The sequence below is a fragment of the Macrotis lagotis genome, chromosome 5 (genome assembly GCF_037893015.1).
Source record: "Macrotis lagotis isolate mMagLag1 chromosome 5, bilby.v1.9.chrom.fasta, whole genome shotgun sequence".
Classification (NCBI taxonomy): Eukaryota; Metazoa; Chordata; class Mammalia; order Peramelemorphia; family Peramelidae; genus Macrotis; species Macrotis lagotis.
In genome coordinates this window covers 222,187,682-222,207,796 of record NC_133662.1, presented here as the reverse complement: position 1 = coordinate 222,207,796, position 20,115 = coordinate 222,187,682, and the positions used below count along the sequence as shown (strand labels likewise).

Below are 20,115 nucleotides of genomic sequence, written 5' to 3'. Positions count from 1 at the left end.
ACCTCAGGAACTGGCAAATGCTGCAAATCAGGACTTGATTTATTGTTTTATTAATTATCTAGATTTTAGAAAATGATGAAGAAAATATTAATGATGCAGATTAAATTCAAAAGTGGCTTACGAATATTGTTCAGTCATTTCAGTTGTGTCTGATTCTTCATGACCCCATTTGGGGTTTTCTTCACAAAGATACTGGGGTGGTTTGTCATTTCCTTCTGCTCTTTTTACAGATGAAGAACCGAGGCAAACAGGGTTAAAGACTTCCCCAGGGTCACACAGCTAGTCTAAAGTCTGAGGTTGGATTTGGATTCAGGTCTTCCTAACTCCAGGCCCAGTGTTCTACAAACTATGTTACCACCACCGAATGCCCCATGAACCATGTGTACCTTCCTTTCACCTATACCAGAACACTGGTTGCTAAAAATTTGGCAGCATATCCCTGGTTAAAGGTTTAGCCTAACTGATTATCTTCCCAATGGAAGGACAGTATTCAGAGTCTTAGAAATTACTCCTCTTAATCACTGTAATCATGTATCAAGTCACTGATCCTCTCAGGGTCTCAGTTTCCCCATTTGTAAAATCAGAGTTTTAACATCTTTATTTTCTCATTTGATCCTCATAAAAACTATGAGATAGGTACAATTGTTCTCATTTTACAGATGAGGAAATAGCTTCAAAAAGGTAAAGTTGGTTTGTGAAAAGTCACACAACTAGGAAGGGCCAGAGGTGGAATTCAAATTCAAATCTCTGAGAGCTCTTTCTTCTACAACATGATCTAAAGGACTGGTATTTGTGCTGTTGGAAGTCTGGTGAAATTCTCTAGTCTTTGGATGTATGCATCTATATAAACTCCTTTATTAACTTGAGAGGGAAGGAAGAAAAGATGGATGGAAGGAAGAGAGGGAAGAAGGAAGGGACAGAGAGAGAGAGAGAGAGAGAGAGAGAGAGAGAGAGAGAGAGAGAGATACTAAGCCTTATCCTCTCCAGAAAAGGCTGTTGTGGTTTTGGAATTCAGAGGAATGATGAATCTTGCCCTTTCAGAAGCAATGAGAACACTGATTTTTATTAAATTTCCAGACCATTAGGGGGATGGGTAGTGTGACCCTCCTTTGCTCCCAGGGGCAAGGACTTTGTTCTTTTTATATTTTTATCTTCCAAAGGGAGAAGCAGCTGGACTTGGCAGACAGAAGGCTAACAGATCCTGGGAAAGGTGCCCCTGGGGAAGTCACGTAACCCCAGAGCATACCTGAAGCAAAGACTGAAAATTATAGGCCAGCCATTAGTTTGCATTGACTAAGATAGTTTCTGCATCTGTGAATGGCTACACTAATGAAATCCCAGGTCTAGACCAAAACAAAAGTCTGAGAGTGGTAAATGTGGCACCAGCACACAAGTAGGTCCTCAAGAAATGTTTACTGAATGGACGAAGCCCAGGAAAGGGGAAGAGAGCTGAGAGTGGAATCTGCAGCTCTAACCCTTTACCAATTCCTGCAGACCTTCACTAAAGCACTTCACCTTTCTCAAGGGTCCTCATTTGTAAAATGATCTTAATGATCTGGCAGGTTCTGCTTGCTAATCTTGCTCAGCAGCAGTTGAGAAGATACAGGCAAGAAATACATTATGGCCTTTACCCTCAAGGAAGTTACAATCTAGTTCATGTGCCAGTTATTTTATATGCATATTTATATATATAAACACATTCCATATGCACACATTATGTATATGGAATCATTATTTTTAAATGATAGTGTATTACAAGGAATCAACTAAATTCAGAGGGGGGAAAAAAGAGGACTTCTGGAGTCAGAGGTTCAGAGTTAAAATCCTGCTCCTCTGATGTTTGCTACAAGTATGATCTTGGTTTGTTTCCTCACCTGTAAAATGGAAGAGTATGATCAGATGGTCTCTAATGTCCCTTCTAGTTTCAGATCTAGGATCTTTTTGAAACTATTTAAATGATAGATTGTTCAGTACAAAGATTGAAAAAGGGACCAGGTAAGGGAAAAATCAGTGTGGGCTGGAATAATTGGAAATGGATCTGGAACAGTTAAGATCCCAGCTCAAGGTTAGATAGTATAATGAAGGGCAGGCTTTGCTTCAAATCCTCCCTCTGTCACATTGTGATTGGGTGACCCTGGGCAAGTTGCTTTATCTTTCTGTGCCTCAAGCAATTCTCTAAGATTATAAATTGCAGAAAAGTTGGTGAACTACATTAGCAAAGAAGTTTCTCACTAGATAGTCCCAATATTAGGTCAGTTTAGGTGGTGCTGTGGATAGAGCACCAGCCTTGGAGTGGGAGGACCTGAGTTCAAATCTAGCCACAGACACTTTAAATTTACTAGCTGTGTGACCTTGGGCAAATCAATTAATTCTGATTATCTTTTTGTAAAAAAAGTAAAAAAAGAAATTCCTAATGTTGAAGAAATCACAAATTCAGTAAAAAAAATCAGAAAATTGATTTCAGAAACTGTCTGGATAAAGGGAAAAAAAAGATTTATTCCAAATATGAGTGTGGTCATTGCAGGCAAAAATAGGATCCTCAGGGGAAAGGAATGTGAGAGTAAGGAAATAGATGAGATAGAGATGAGTTAAGGAATTCTTTAGATAGGGATGGCGCTATAGCCTTCACTGCCCACAGGCAGGAATTTTCAGACTATTTTCAAACAGGTAATTTGCAAGCAAATGGTTCAGGGGTAAAAATTAGTGAATATTTTCATATTTTCTGTTTGTGTGATCATTTTTGAATCCACTACTTCTCTCATCTGTCTCCAAAATACATTGTTCAAATTCTATAAAGGTGTATGTGATGCCAAATGTGATGGAGAACTGTGCCAAAAATAGCTCTGTCATGAGCATTGCCATTCAAAGATGCAATGCTTATTCTAACGTGTTTTAAACACAAAAGGGAAAGAGGGAAATTTTATTATAATGCTCACATCTATCACCCCCAGTCTTACTCTCACAATGGTAACCCATTAACTGTTGTTCTAATTTCAAGATCTATCTTCCCCTCTCTCCCAACATGAATCAGGACTTCGCTGTCATACAATTTAAAAAATGGGGAAAAAAGGAGTATAAATTCTGCCATTTTTCATATACATATATATATATATGTATGCAATAAAATATTGGTTGTGCAAATCCTTTCTGAATGTAAGATATTATGGCTCAGAGTCCTGGACCTCAAGTCAGAAAGATAGAGGTTTCAATCTATTCTCAAATATTATTATCTAGGTGACCATGAGAAAGGTGACTCAATTATAAAATGAGGGGAAAGAAATGGTCCTTGAGATACCTTCTGGTTTTATATCTATACTAAACACTAACCTCTCATAGCCTCAGTTTCAACATCTATAAAATAGAGATAAGAGCCCTTCTTTCAACTTCCACTGCCCAGTCATTATTCAGTTGTATCTTGACACAATGATCCCATTTTAGAGTTTTCTTGGCCAAGGTACCAGAGTGGGTTTGCCATTTTCTTCTCCAGTTCATTTTATAGGTAAGGAAACTGAGGCAAACAGGTGAAACGACTTGCCCAGAGTCACAAAGCTAATAAGTGCATGATGTCAAATTTGAACTCAGGAAATGAGTCTGACTCCAGTTCTGGATCTCTATCCACTGTGCTACCTAGCTCATGGGTAATTGTGAGGTTAATCTGAATAATAATAATGCTTGGCCTTCATTTTCAGAGAAGGTCACAACATCAGGGAGGTGATGCCATAACAAGCACATGAATTGGATTTGAGTGAGGGGAGCTGTGCTAAGTCACCAGTCTCACTTTCTCCCCAGAGCCATCTGGGTCCAGTGCCCAGATATGAATCCGGATGACTGGAGATGACCCTGGATGCGAGGCAATCAGGGTGAAGTGACTTGCCCAAGGTCACACAGCTAGTGCCAAGTGTCCCATCCTTCTGATTCCAAGGCCAGTGCTCTATTCGCTGTGCCACCTATGTATTATATAAATGTGAGCTAGCATAAATGATGATGATCTCTTTGAGTTTTATTTCTCCATCTGTAAAATGGGGATATCTTACCTCACTGCATTGCTGTTGTGAGACTCAGAAAAAAAATCATTTTGCGAACTTTAAAAGGAAAAGTAACAACCAGTTATTAATAATAGTAAAGAATTAGTTTCTGAATAGCTAAGAGTGAGCCTTTTATTTTTCAATTCTACATTAGGATCTCTCTCTCTCTTTTTTTTAAGGTTTTTGCAAGGCAAATGAGGTTAAGTGGCTTGCCCAAGGCCACACAGTTAGGTAATTATTATTAAGTGTATGAGGCCAAATTTGAACTCAGGTCCTCCTGACTCCAGGGCCAGTGCGCCACCTAGCTGCCCCCCAGGATCTCTTTTTTAAAAAATTGTAGTAGATTCTTCTTTGCCTTTCTCAAGAACAGGCTGAACATAATTTACTCTTTGGTTGATGACTCAGAGTGAGCACCAGTTGGCTATGATGGTGAATTGGAGATAAAGTAGGACGTGCTGCTGTCTGTGGTATGGGACAAAGGGATGGAGGAATCCTGACCCAGTCATGACTCCTAACTTGGCTTTCGGAGAAAAATCCCTGAGGTCATTTTGCTTCTTTGCCTTTTAAAAAATAACACATGAATAGTTACTATTTGCAGACTTGTCAGGAAAGTGCTATAACCTGCCTTCCTCACTGCAAAATGAATCATTGAATCAAACACCAAAGCGACCTTCTCCCAAGAGGTTATTTTCACCCTTCAGTATACTGGCCAATGACTGGAAGGCATTGGCAGCCTGGCAAGAATTGGCTCCAAGAGCAACAAGTCTGATAAACCACTTACCTAGTCAATCCACAAACATTTATTATGAACCTATGGTGTGGTGGATACTGTGCTGAGGATACAAAGAGGCAAAAGACAGTCCTTGCCTTCAAGGAGCCTACAGTCTAATGGGAGAGCTAAAATGCAAATAGATATATGCACAACAATCTATAAATAGGAAAAACAGAAAATAATTAACAGAAAGATTACATTGGAATTAAAAAGAATCGAAAGGCTTAAGGCAGGAATGGGGAACCTTTTTTTTCCATGACAAGGGCCAAAACTTAAAAATTAGCTTGCCATATTTGGTTAACAAATAAATTTAATTAATTAATTTAATTAATTCATCCCCCAAAGTTCCTAGATTTATGGAATTTTGAGTCCCGTCAGACCAAATGATTTCACAGGTTTTCTTACAGCTCTCAGGTTCCCTGGCTTAAGGGAAACTGTGAGGACTATTATGCCATTTTCTTTCTAACCTTTGCTTGATAGAAAAGAAAAGAATACTAAGAAGTATTATCTGGGTTAAACTAGAAAATGGCAAATGGCAGTGATGTAGAAGAATTATTGCTTCTGTCAAGGAAAAAAATTTGGCAGCACTTAGAGTGGATCCAAAGGTGAATTGGACCAGGGATTATCAGGACAGACTTACTGTATAATGAGAGTAACCCACAACCAAGGGCGGATCTCTCAAAGATCTGGCTGTAATGTCAGGAAGAAGAGAAAGATCAGGATAGGAGAATAGAAGAAAGTTTCATTAATATGTCCTATGCCCAGAGGCTACAGGGAGACTGAGCTAAGTTAGCCTGTACATCAAAGCCCACACCCTAATCCTTTTTAGCTGAAGAATGGACTGACAGTTAAGTACACAAATTTATTCTCATTACTCTGTGGAAAAGTAGGGTAAAGGAGGAAGGAGGAAGTGTTAGGGGGTACTCAGGGAACCCCAATGTCCTTCCCTACAGTAGGAATATCTCAATAATTCTGGCTTGGGTAGGGCTTAAACTAGAGTTTGCTGAAGTAAAAGACCTTGGGGTCCCTAAATCGACTATATTCTGTTTGTGAGGTTTCAAGCAAATCACCCAATCTGAGGCTCAGAATTTTCTCCTCTCTAAGACAGGGATAAAAACCACACCACCAATCTCAAGAGGCTACTAGAAAGAGAACACTTTCTAAATTGCCCCATAAATGCAAGACCTCATGATCATCCTCTCATGGCATTTAACTGCCGATGAGAAGGCCAGCCACAAATTTTCCTCAAGGTATACTTGATTTTATACTGCATCCTGAAATTGCCCTATCATGTCTTCAGGATGGATCCACTTTCTCATGAAATCTCTTTGTTTAGAATATTACTTATTGTGAATACCACTCTGCTTCAAATCCTGAATGGGTGAGATAACACCCAGGGCAGGAAGAAAGTAATAAAATGGCTTTTTCTTGGTGAGTCCTACATTAAATTAGCAAGAGAATGTTTTACTTAGATCAGGGAAGACGGAGGTCCTGAAACAAATTTTTAAAAATAGTTTGGGGGGAGGCAGCTAGGTAGTGCAGTGGCTAGAGCACTGGTCCTGGAGTCAGAGGTGTCTGACCTCAGACACAATAACTACCTAGCTGTCTGACCTTGGGCAAATTATTCTTTACAAAATTGCCTTAAATAAATAAAATTTTAGAAAAAAATAGTTTATTGTAAATGGACTGGTTCAGTGTGAAAGGTGAGTTGTGAAGGCAGGGGAATAGAAGGCAACTGGATTCCTGAAGGCAATATTGAAAAGATGATCAAACCATTCAGAAAATTGGCCTTAGCATAGGTTTGCTAGCTATTCTTTTGCAGAAATAGCTAGGCAAGGGCTGTGCTGGTTGCCTTGGATGGTCTCTGACTCAATGGGTCTAAATAATTGGGAAAGAAGCTGAATAAAGTGCTTTAAGATTATCTCTTTCCAGACACTTTTCATAAACCTCTCTTCCAAAGGATACATTTTTAAAATGTACTTTTGAATCACCTTTAAGTTATCCTAAGTGGTATAGGGTTTATTTTGTTATTACATAATGCAAACACCCCAGATGTCCCAGTATCAGCAGATGGGGTCCAAAGGCTTATGGGTAGAGGAACAGACTGGCAAATCCCTGAAGGCTCTGGCCCTCATGCCTTGGGCCAGCTGTGTAAGCAGCTGCAGTATATAGTGGACATGGGGGTGGGGAAGAAGACGTCTATGGAAGAGAATGCAGAAGCAGCAAGGGCTGCTACAGCAGCAGCAACTTTTTCCATTCCCTTGTGTTCCCTATGGGTTTGCTTATTGTGAATATCTGTGAATAGTCTATGAGAGGAAAATCACTGCTGCTCCTGCTATCTCAGAGACGACAGACACACATTTTCTTCCTCCTACAACCATTGCTCTGACATTGTGTATGTGAGTATGTGCATTTGTGTGTGTGTGTGTGTGTGTGTGTGTGTGTGTGTGTGTGCTCATTTACTTGTAGGCTTCAGAAATGGACAGGATTTAAATCATCTAGTCCAACTGCCAAACTTGACCCACAAAGAAGTCAAGGCCCAAGAGATGAAGCGATTTACCCTAGGTAAATTTACCCTAGCACAAAAAAGATTGGAAAGCAGGACCTCTTCATTCCAAATTCACTTACTATGGCAATCCCATATATAGGAAACATAATACCGTACCATATTAGAATACTTGTATACTTAGTAAATCATGAAATTAATGGCACAGTAGAGTCAGGAAGACTTGAGTCTAAATTTGTCCTCAGATATCTGCCAGCTGTGTGACCCTGGGCAAGTCACTTAACCTCGTTTGCTTCAGTTCCTTTATCTGTAAAATGAGTTGAAGAAGGAAATGGCAAATCACTCTAGTATCTCTACCAAGAAAAATCCCCAAAGGACTCATAGAAAAGATTCAACAACTATAAAACTCATCTGACTCATGAAAAGCAGAGCAGACTTTAGGGTCAGGAAGACCCAAGTTTTAGGTCTGTCTCTGACATATATTGACTAAGTTATGCAGGACAGATTATTTCGTCTTTCTATGGCCTAGGCAATTCTGAGACAAGGAAGTCATAGGTCTGCTACCTTCCCCTAGAGGGACAGTCATGATACATATAGACATATAATGTTTATTATCTCTTAATATTTTTGGCCAAACTATCTGGATGAATGTGTTTATGTATCATGTATATCTGGAATTTTTATAAGTGTGCATGTCCACACACATGACCACATGTGTGTATATATGAATAGATTATGTTTAATAGATATTGGTGATTATCTTGATGCATGCATACATATAAATACCTATCTGGATCATGGGTATGCAATACATGTATATATATAGGTATGTGTGAATGTATATGTGTGTGTGATATATATTACATATAAAACACAAGCACTGTATACACATACATATTTATTACCTATTAGCATCTATGGATATATCCAAATGTGTGTTGTGCACACACACATACATGCATATATGCATATAATTGGCTATTTACAGTATGTGTTTCTGAGCACATATCTGCATGTATGGAGATATAATGTTTATTATGGTTTGGCATTGATTGCTATATATTCTGCTATATCTGTATATATTCTCTGTGTCTATGAGTATGAATATCTTCACATGCACATATATGCACCCATGCATGTATATGTATGAATAGAAATCATTTATAATCTATTAGAGTCTCTCTTGGTGCATATGTGAATATCTATCTAGATTGTATGAGTGTTTATACACACATGCACATATATACACACTACAAATATACACATGTGTGCATGTATACATTTTATACTATTCCCATGTATGTATGTTTATTATCTATTCACATTTAGAGAGATATCTAGATGCATATGTACACACACCATATGGGATATGTTTATATGCATATATGGTGCTTACTATCTATTAGTGTCTCTGGATATATCAGAATGCACATATGCATTGATCTGCATGTATGTATAAATATGCATGTATATATAAATATGCATGTGAATGTATCTAAGTATATATGCATGTTAACACATACATATATAATATATATACATATAACTATGCATAAACACATGATCAGATGATCAATCATTGTACATGGTTTTAAAAACAGTAATATTCTGCCACTTGTCCTTTCCCCAGCTCACAAACACACACACACACACAACACAAAAGCCTTAGGAATGTAACAGCCCTGTTAGCCATGCTGCCTCCTTCTCTGTCTTTTTTTCCTTCCTTTTCACTCTCTGGAAAGCACAGACCCTAATCACTCCCTTCCACGAAAGAGAATCTCAAACGTCTCCCACAAGAGTTCTTCCTGTAATTTGACAGCCCCGCAGCCCCCATGTGCTAAGATCAATGCATCGGGCCTTCAAAGACTCCCAAACTGGAAAGCAGGCAATCCACTTAAAACAAGACGCTCAGTCAGTGATTCAGAACTCAGGAGTGGGGGTTACTCAGTGTTTGGGATTTGACGGTATCACACAACATGCCCAGGGATCAGAGCTGTGGAACAAATTCAGCTCAAGAGATGAAAAATCCTCCTTTGGTGCTGACAACATCTGTTTTATTTTGAAGAGTTGCTAAGGAGAGTTCTGGTTGGGCCAACATTGTTCCAGTTCAGTACCTCCCTATGTGTTGGACACGTGATTTGGATGGCAGGAAAAAAGGCTCCCAGATAAACATGAGCTCTTCAGATCTCGAAGGACTGCCCTGCTAAGGAGGGTGACTAGGCAGCACAATGGATAGAGAGTTGCACCTAGAATCAGGAAGACTCATTAAGTTCAAATCCAGTTCATCTTCCAACTCTTACCTGGGCAAGTCCCTTAACCCAGTTAGCCTCTGTTTCTTCATCTGCAAAAAATGAACTAGAGAAGGAAATGGAAAACTACTCCAATATTTCTACCAAGGAAACCCAAATTGGGGTCATAAAGAATCAGATATGACAGAAAACAACCAAACAGCAACAAAAAACACCACATAGGCTGAAGATGATTTAGAGAGTGAAAGGCATTCAGGCTGCAATCCTCTCCTACCTTTTTGTTTTTTTATCTTCCTCTCAAATGAAAACAATGAAAGCATGATCAGGACACTGCACTCACAGAAGACCCATGTTCAAATCCCACCATAGACATTTCCTTGTCATGTAGCAGTTCTTCACAAACCTCTCTAGGCTTGTTTCATCAATAGTAAAATGAGAGCATTGGATTCTATAACCTCTGAGGTTACTTTCAGCTCTACAGCTACGAACACGCCTGAGCTTGCAAAGTAAAGCAATGTATTCCCCACTGCACCCAGGGAAGGTGGGCCCATGGGACAATAATGTTCAGAAGTCTAGGAGGGACAGAAAAAGGCAAAGGGGTCTGAACCCCCAAGAAATTGACAACAGTTGAGACTTCTGGTTAGAAAACAATTATGCAGCTGAATCACACAGCTGAGGAAAAGTTAAGCATGCCTAATTATTTATAATGATAATAATTGGCATTGACATAGCATATCAAAGACTGCCATGTGGCCTGCTTTTTTTCATGATACCGTTAAGATAAGCGATACAAGGATTTTTATTTGAGTTTTACAGATGAGGAACCTGACTCTACCTGACTTCCCCAAGATCATACAGCAAGTGAATAAATAATGAGATAAGACTGACTTTAGAGATGCCAAAGGGCTTCAGTGAGCATTTTCCTTGATTACCTGAATTTCTTTTGCTTAGAAGGCAGGTCATGATCCTGTCCTGGGGTTTCTACCAAGCAGAGGAAAGGCTAATGTGATCTTCAAAGCATTGATCAGGGTCTTAAAATAATGGAATGTGAGTTTCTTGCTTAATGTCAACCACCCACATTTGTATGGCACTTTAGAGCTTATCAAGCCCGTCCTTACAAGCACCCTGAAATGTGGGTTGTAAAGGCACTGTTATCATCAGATAAAAAAAAGAAGCTCAAAAATAATGAAGCAACTTAGTTACAGTCACTGGATTAATGTTGCAGCTGCACTGAACTCAGTTCTTTCCTCACACTAAGTCTAGTGCTCTTTGCACTAGGGTAGGCTGATTCCCTTCAATATGACAATGCAGAGGGACATATCTAATCTCTCTTTATCAGAATTAAAAAAAGAAAAATGATCAATGTGATATGACTGAACAGTAGTACTAAATCTGAAGCATATTTGTCCACCATTGTCTCTCCTTCATTGGAACAGTCTCCTTTTCAGTTTGAGGGGAGGAAAGATAAAAAGGTCAAGCTGACCTCTTTCAATGCCTGCTTCATTTAGCCTGGCTAATTTCACTTGGAATAACAATGAAAAGGGAATTTAGGAGGGAGAGTTCAAGAGTTTGGGATTATTTTAGCCTAAAGATGTAGTTTGGGGGTAGCGCTTTGAGGAGAGAAGGAAATTAAGGGTAGAAAAGGACAGAATATAGTTTAATCCTCTTTAGTGTACTTACAAAGTTAGAAGGTAAAATATTGCCTATAATGTTGGATTTGGTTTGTTTAGGTCAAACTGTTCCCTATTCTTCCCTCATCCCTTACCCTTTTTTATTCTTAGTTATGAGGAATGATTCTTTGGGTGGGGTAGGAATATACTGAGAAATAAAGTGATATAAAAGATATCAATAATCATTTCTTAAAAGCTGCCATATGGGAGCTCATAATTCACATTTCTAAAATACGTTAAAGTTTGTAAAACACTTCCCCTAATATCTCCCTGTATTTAAGTAGTACAAGCAGATGAGGAAATGGAAATAAAACATTGTGATCCAGATGAAAAATGAAAATGGAAGACTCGCTGAAAGTTACACAGGCTAAGATATACATTCTGGCCCCTTGCTCTTCCTTCTTCACCACATAGAGAAGTGAATGCTTCTGGAAGCAATGCTTAAACTTTCCTACGGTGTTGCCTCATCTAGTTTTCTCTGGGGCCAGCCAAGGATGTTAGAAAAAAAATCTGACAAAGTATAGAGGTTCCTGAATCTGACATCGAGGAATAAAATTATCTTTGGATTCTGGGGAACTCAAAGGAAAATCCGGTCCCTCTTAAGTAAGGAAATCCTCTTCTTTTTTTCTCTCTGCTTTTGGAAAAGCACCAAGATAAACTCAGAGCTCCTGCCACTGTTCCTAGGAGTTGCAGGAGAAGGGAAGAAAGAATGATACTCCATCCTTTCTCTGATGAGGATTCGTTTCAAAGAGCCATTCAGGAACACCCTGATGCTATAAATCTGAGCAGCAAAAGGAGATTAAATTCCCTTCAATGAAGTCATTGAAACTGAGGCCTCATTATCCAAACACTTCCCTTGCCTTCCAGATTCAGTTTGGGTTCATCCCTGGTTGAGGATGTACCTGGTCAAAAGTTCATTTCTGCTGATATGTGGGAAGCCAAAATAAAGCAGATCCCCTTAATATGCCCATGCCAGTGCTACATGGGAATAATTTTGTCTGAGAGGAGAAAAGTCCTTTTCATGACTTCTATCACTTACCCAGAAAGGTGACCTCCACTGCAGCTGGTTCAGACATCTTCTCAGCCACCTTCTGCCAGGTCCTGTTATGCCTAGGTGCCCAGAGAGCCACATGGCAGAAATAGTAGCCAGAGTTGTCTTTGTTAGCATCCCGTACTAGCAGGCGGTATGACTGCATATCCACACGATTTAAGGTAACCGTCAATGGGCTGTGCACCACGGAATCATGGTCCAGGTTTGCCAAAATGTGAGCATCGGGCAAAGAGCTGTCAGGTGTCTTGCTAAAGTACCACGTGACCTCAGTCTGGATATCATCCTTTTGATCCGTTGCAATGCTGCAGGTAAGATCCAGGTCATTTCCTTCCGTCACAGATACATTATTCTTGGTGATAGTTGCTCTTAAGGCTTAAAAACATTAAACAACAATATTGGGAAATTCTGAATAAATCAAACTATTCAAACCTTAGATTAATTTATTTCTAGCTTCTTTTTTTTTACTTTTAATGTTTTTGTTTCATTAAATATTTCCCAATTATAAGTTAAAATTTTTTAACATTCATTTTTTAAAAATTCTGAGTTCTTTGGGGGCAGCTAGGTGGTGCAGTGGATAGAACACTGGCCCTGGAGTCAGGAGAATCTGAGTTCAAATCCGACATCAGACACTTAATGCTTACTTAGCTGTGTGACCTTGGGCAAATCGCTTAACTCCATTGCCTTACCCCCTCCGAAAAAAATTGAGTTCCAAATTCTCTCCTTCTCTCCTCTCCCTTATTCCTTTTGAAGGGAATCAATATAATTTTTAAAATTCTTATTAGCAGGGGCAGTTAGGTGGCGCAGTGGATAGAGCACTGGCCCTGGAGTCAGGAGTACCTGAGTTCAAATCTGGCCTCAGACACTTAATAATTACCTAGCTGTGTGGCCTTGGGCAACCCACTTAACCCCATATGCCTTGCAAAAAAAAATTCTTCTTAACAAAATTGAGAAACGTCATAGATACCCCCAAATATCTGTCAAATAAAAGGGACTATGTTCTCTTACTCCTTTATAAGGTTGAATTTAAAATGAAAACAACCTTTAAAAACAAAGATTAAACTATCTCCTCCAACTCAGGGAAAGTATGTATGGACCATAACTTTGGTAACTTTAGAGACAAAGGAACCCAAAGTAAGCTCGGACTGTACATTAGTCTGAAAAGTGATGCTCTCTCTTTCCAGCACAGAGAATTCAGAGCAAAGAGACCAAAATGGTAAGAAGTCAGATGACTTTCCTTGTAAGTCTTCACCGATGTGACTTCATAACAAGATCAGTTCCAAAAACATTAGACATACCCACATAAGAAATCAAATATAAAAATCTATTAAAAAGCTCTAGATAAATAATTATTATAACTTAAGTCAGCTTCAATGCAATAGGGTAGTTAATCAGGAGTTGACTATATTTGGATATAATATTTGGTGTATCTTGCTTTAGCCAATGGCAGCCCCACAGATGGAGTTTCCACTATTTGCTTCCAAAGCTTTCCACTTAGTGATACTTCAGTCTATTTTTTTTAAAAGAAGTTGAACATCTGTAATTTAAGTACAACAACACTCAGCTTACTGATGATGATCTGGAAACAATTACACAGATGAGAAATAACTAACTGTTCCCAAGAGGTTAATGGCTCAGCATATCTCTATGGTTCTCTGGCAAAAGTTATTCAGTGGTAACAGCTGTACCCAATGAGTAGGACAAAGTGAGGTTGTTGCCCAGTTGGGGGTAGGGAAGGAATCCTAACCCAAAAAGCTCAAGCCCTCCCAAGTGAATAACTTTCATCTGAGTCTAAACAAAACCTAAAATACATTTCAAACTAGCTTTTCAGGCTCATTTCAAAGTCCATTTGGGTAAGAGAGAATGAGAAATAAACTTTAGAGTTAGAGAAAGGGAATGTCATAAGGTTATATCCCATTTCAGTCTATAAATATACACATATATATATCTCTATATGTTTATGGATGTGACTATATGCATATTAGGTATACAGATGCACACCTATGTATAAATAAATGCCTTCTCCTTCTCTCTGACACACTATTTAAGGACTTAAATGAAGTTTACAAGTAGCCTTAGGTTAGAAGAAATGAAAATCTCCAATTTTTCCCAATCTATTTTATGGTTTTACCCTCCCCTATATATAATAGAAGAGAACTAAACTCTAGGCACAGTATTCATGCATTCACAAATATTGTCTCATTTAATACTCATGAAAATTCAAGGAGGTAGGTGCCTCTATTTTTATCCTTATTTTACAGATGAGGAAACTGAGGCAAACAGGGTTAACAGACTTACCCAGGATCACACAGTTAGTAAGTGTCTAAGGTCAGATTTGAATTCAGATCTTCCTGACTCCAGAGTCAGAGCTCTAGCTATAGAGCTGCCTCTAATCATCTAATGATCTCTAGTCTCCAAAGATAAGGCTATGACAGAAAGCATCATAGGACTAAACCTTCTAGAATGAAGAAGCAGAGATGGTCTTGTTTCAAACAAGCATGTGCAAATTTCTTATGACACCTTGCCAGACCCTCTTTTAACTGCATCTCGTTCTATATGTCTCAAGACTTATTTATGTACAAGTTATAGCCTTTCCTATGAGATAGTGAGATCTTTGAGGTCTTGCTAGAGCCCACACACATCCTTGCACTGCCAGCACCTAGCTCGCTGCCTTACATCTATGTCACACTTAGTAAATGTTGAAGACAAAAGTTCTAATACATTTGCAACATTTTTAGTAATTCAACAGAAAATTGAATCTTCTGCCATAGCTCTTATCAGCAGGAATAGGAAAACTTCTGGTGCTCCAGCTTGAAAATCACAACTTTAAGACATAAACCTATATTTATGTTCTTCAACCACACAGTGATTTCCACTTCCTCTTGAATTTTGTCTTCTATAAACAAACCACAGAGCAAGATCACTACCTGCCATTGGTTTGGGAGCCTCTGCCCCTTCCTTGCTCTGAGTGTAGAATCTTTGATGGAGGGGAAAATTTGAAGGTAGTGAACACTTAGAGAGAAACTACCCTCTTTTAAGAAAGACATGAAAGAGACCTGAGTGGCTTTGTAAGCAGCAAGGAAAGAACCAAATGATTGGGGAAAAGTGAAGATTAAAGCTAGGGTAGAGATGATACTATCAGTCAGGAAACAAACACTTATCCATGCTTCCAATAACTGGAGGGAATCTCAGTGGTAAAGCATTAGAGACAGGCAATCCAAGAAAGGCCTCTTGCAAAAAGTGGGATTTCAGCTGAATCTAAAAGGAAGCTGGTGGAGGTTAGAAAGGAGAGCATTTCAAGCATGGAGGATTGCAGTGCAAAGACACAGAATCAGGGAATGAATTTTTGTGTGGGAGGAATAGCAAAGTCGTTTCTGATGGATTGTAGAGAACAAGAAGGTGAAGTGGATAGAATCCTGGGCCTGGAGTCAGGAAGACTTTTCTTTTTGAGTTCAAATCTGACCTCAGACACTTCCTAGCTGTGGACAAGTCACTTGACTCTGGTTGCCCTCAGTTTCCTCACCTATAAAATGAGTTGGAAAAGGAAATGAGAAATTTTTTTGCCAAGAATGCCTAAATGGCACAATAAAGAGTTGGATGTGACTGAAATGAATGAATAACAAGAATACAAGAAGGGAAATAGATTAAGACTAGAAAAGTAGGAAGAGATCAAATTGTGAAGGTCATTAAATACTAGAGGATTTTATATTTAATCCTAGAGTTAACAGGGAAACACTAGAATTTACTGAGTAGGGGGATGACATCTGCACTTTAAGAAAATGACCTTGAACAAGAATGAAAGATGAATTGGGGGGAGGAGAGACTTGAAGGCAGGGAGAAATAAAAGTAGTCTGCTGGAGAATAGGGGAGGTGACTGATCTATTTCTATTTATATAGAAAGTCACTCCACAAACCAGGAATTATATGAACACAATTACAAAACACTTTTCACACAAATAAAGTCAGATCTAGAAATTGTAAAATGTCATGGGTAAACTGAGAATGATAATTCTATCTAAATTAAATTACTTATTCAGTGCCGTACCAATCATACTATCAAAAAATTATTTTATAGAGCTAGGAAAAATCTGGAGGAACAAAAGATCAACAATATCAAAGGAATTAATGAAAAAAATGCCAAGGAAGGTGGCTTGCTGTATCTAAAACTATTTTATGGATCTATCAGATCTAAAACTATATTATAAAACAGCAGTCAACAAAACTGTCTGGTACTGGTTAAGAAACAGAGTGGTAGATCAATGGAATAGATTAGATACAAAAGAAACAGTAGTAAATGACTATAGTAATCTACTGTTAGATAAATCCAAGGACTCCAACTTCTGGGCTAAGAACTCATTATTTGACAAAAACTGATGGGAAAACTGGGAAACAGTATGGCAGAAATTAGATACAGACCAATATCTCACACTCTACCAAGATAAGGTCAAAATGGATACAGGATTTACATATAAATGTTGATCTCATAAGCCAGTTAGGAGAACAAGGAATAGTTTACCTGTTAGATCTGTAGAGGGGGAAGAGTTTTTGACCAAATAAGAGATAGAAAACATTATAAAATGCAAAATCGATGATTTTGATTACATTAAATTGAAAAGTTTTTGCACAAATAAAACCAATGCAAACAGGATTAGAAGGAATGCAGAAAGCTGGGAAACAATTTTTATAGCTAGTATTTTTTTTAGATTTTTGCAAGGCAAATGGGGTTAAGTGGCTTTCCCAAGGCCACACAGCTAGGTAATTATTAAGTGTGTGAGACCGGATTTGAACCCAAGTACTCCTGACTCCAAGGCCGGTGCTTTATCCACTACGCCACCTAGCCGCCCCTATAGCTAGTATTTTTGATAAAGGACTCATTTGTAAAATATAGAGAGGCTGAGTCAAATTTATAAGAATACATGTCATTCCCAAATTGATAAATGATCAAAGGATATGAATAGGCAGTTTTGAAATGAAGAAATTAAAGCTATCTGTGGAAAGTCAATCCACAGATGGCAGGGTCATGATAACTACTAAGAGGATCAGCATCATTCCTTTGAATAGAAAATGTCTCCCCTCCCCTAAAAATAAAGTAAGAACCAGCAGAAGCACTTTCACCAAGAGTTTAAGCACTTCCTCCTCCTTTTCACTAGCCTATCATATTGGTTCAACTATGGGTCACATTTTACCCACCACTTTAACTCTTACAAAACCCAATTATTTATATTTTTCAATATACTTAATTTTAGAATTTCAGTTGTAAGGGATATAAGGGGTCACCATGACAGAAATTCTCTCTTCCAACATCCAAGACAAGTGATCATCCAGCTTTTGCACAAAGATCTCCAGGGAAGGGGAACTCATTCCTAAGTCAACCCATTCAATTTTTAGATAGATCCATTAGGAAAAAATTTCCCTCACTTCCAGTCAAAGTCTATATCTATGCTGATTCTATCATGTGCTACCAGTTCTGTTCTCTTGGATCCAAAAGAAGATGACTAATCCCTTTAGTTTTGTAAATAAAACAACTCTAATGTGCTCCCTGAGTCTTTCCATTTCTTTGTTAATCATCCCTAACTCCTTCAGTTGGCCTCCTAGTGAGGCATAGTAACTAGACCCTTCTCATTTTTCCCTCATGTGGAAAACTCCCAGCTTATCCAAGTTCTTCCTAAAATGGGGTGACCAAAGCTGACCTCAGTAATTCATTTTGTTCTACCAGAGGCAGAACTATCAATTCTTTAATTCTAGGCAATTACCCTCTATTAATGCAGTCTAAGATCACATCAGCCTCTTTGGCTGCACATGTCAACCACCATCTTTTTTCCTTTTCCAAAAGATTTCATTTTAGAATTAGGTGGAGGCATTCTATTTGAAAGCCAGAATTAGGTGGAGGCATTCTATTTGAAAGCCACCTACATTAGCTACTTATAAATTCAATGACCATAGTGTGGAAAGACTATGTAGAGAGAATTCTAGATCTAGAAATCAGAAGATATGGGTTCAAATTAACCATTGTCAGCTTCCTGCTTGGATGACCAACCTCTCTGAGCTTTAGTTTCATTTGTAAAACAAAAGGGTTGAATTAGATAATCCCTGAGGTTCTAAATCTATGAACTATGATCTGATCTTTTAAGTTTAATTTTTAATTTTTTTCTATTATTTTAAATCTACATAATCAACAGAACAATAAATCAATGTAACATTTGCTGATTTTCAAGATGTAAATGCTCACTGAAAATTTCAGTTAGCACTTATGACCCAATATAAGTTGGGTCCAGCATATAAAGACTTTTCCTGCGCTAGTGCAATTCTTTCTCCAAAGGAAATGTCTTAGAATAATGGAATTTAAAATTTGGAAAGGCCTTGAGAGGTCATTTGGTATAACCACCTGCCTCTCCCATTAATTCCTCATTAGAATGTAGGCTCCTTAAGAGTTGGAAAAGTTTCATTGTTATTTGTATCTTTAGCACCATTCACAGGGTCTGGCATGGAAGAGAACTTCTGCAATCAATGACTGATTAATGCTTCATGTCTCTGCTCTCTAAGTCTGAACGATATGACTCTCATGCTGGCAAAAAGAAAAATGAGTCTGACTCAGTCCATCCCCATTAAAAAGTGTTTAAAGGTGGCACTAGTGGCAAAGTATACTATATAGATCACTGTAGGCCATGGGGAGCATCCATTATTTTGGAATAAGAGATCATTCCATATAGAGGATCATGTTGAGCATCATTAGAGGCTATGTAGGAAGACTGGTAAAGGAATAATTCTTGGTCTGAAGAACTCTTAGTTGGATCATGACCTAAAACAGATCTAGACAAATCCATGTGATGTGAAAGGTTACTGGGACAGCCAGATTCATGGAAGCCCAAACAGCCTTGGTGGAAAATATAATCTAGGGAAGTCAGGGTACAAACACAGAAATGAATGTAGTGAGCCCAAGGTGATCAATGCTATCAATAGTCTTTAGTAAAGTTAAGTCCTCTTGATGGTATGACACTATGCTGAGTATGAGATCAAGAGACCAAATTATTATAGTAATGGCAATGTGAATAGTAATCCAAATGTCATTGAAAAGAGTGAACACATAACTTGAAAGAGCATTAGAATAAACAGAATGTGTGAAAGATAAGGAACTCCCAATATGGAAAAGTCTTTCACTATTGCAGGTAACTACCTATCTACCTATATAGAAGAGGCCTTATCACTTTGGAAACAGCTAAACAAATCACAGCAAATGAATGTAATAGCATCACTGCCCAGCAAGGAATGATATAGGGAATATAGAGAAGCTTGAGAAGACTTATAGAAACCAATGAAGAGTGAATTAAACAGAATCAGGAAAAAATATGTACAATGAATATATTAATGTAAAGAGAGGAGGAAAAAAATGTTAGTAACAAAATCAGTGTGAACATCATAAAGAACAAGCTTGGGGGGCAGCTAGGTGGCACAGTGGATAAAGCACCAGTCCTGGATTCAAGAGTACCTGGGTTCAAATCCGGTCCCAGACACTTAATAATTACCTAGCTGTGTGGCCTTGGGCAAGCCACTTAACTCCATTTGCCTTGCAAAAAAAAAAAACCCTAAAAAAAAAGAACAAGCTTGGTATTGTTGAGAAAAATGTTCCACTTATGTCCAGAGAAAGAACCATGGAGTTGGAATGAAGATCAAAGTATACTATTTTCATTTTTTATGTGTTTTTTGCTTTTTCTTTCTTGTGGTTTTCCCCCTTTTGTTCTGATTCTTCTTTTACAACATGACTAATGTGGAAATGAAAAAAATGAAACTCCCTCTCTTTTTTGCAGAGGTCAGGGTTTCTACATACTGTCAGATTTAGTTGATGTG

The 20,115-nt window shown here is 38.3% G+C and overlaps 1 protein-coding gene across 3 annotated transcripts in view; it reads right to left on the bottom strand.

The window, feature by feature from the left end:
- The window catches only part of PTGFRN (prostaglandin F2 receptor inhibitor), an 83,456-nt gene that overhangs the window by 29,558 nt on the left and 33,783 nt on the right, over positions 1-20,115 (bottom strand). For 2 of the 3 annotated variants that reach the window (XM_074188538.1, XM_074188539.1), the window contains exon 4: positions 12,262-12,645. The exons of the other annotated variant lie outside the window; for it this stretch is intronic. In XM_074188538.1, the coding sequence (XP_074044639.1) occupies positions 12,262-12,645 (384 nt within the window). The remainder of the gene's footprint in view (positions 1-12,261; positions 12,646-20,115) is intronic. 3 annotated transcript variants of the gene reach the window in all.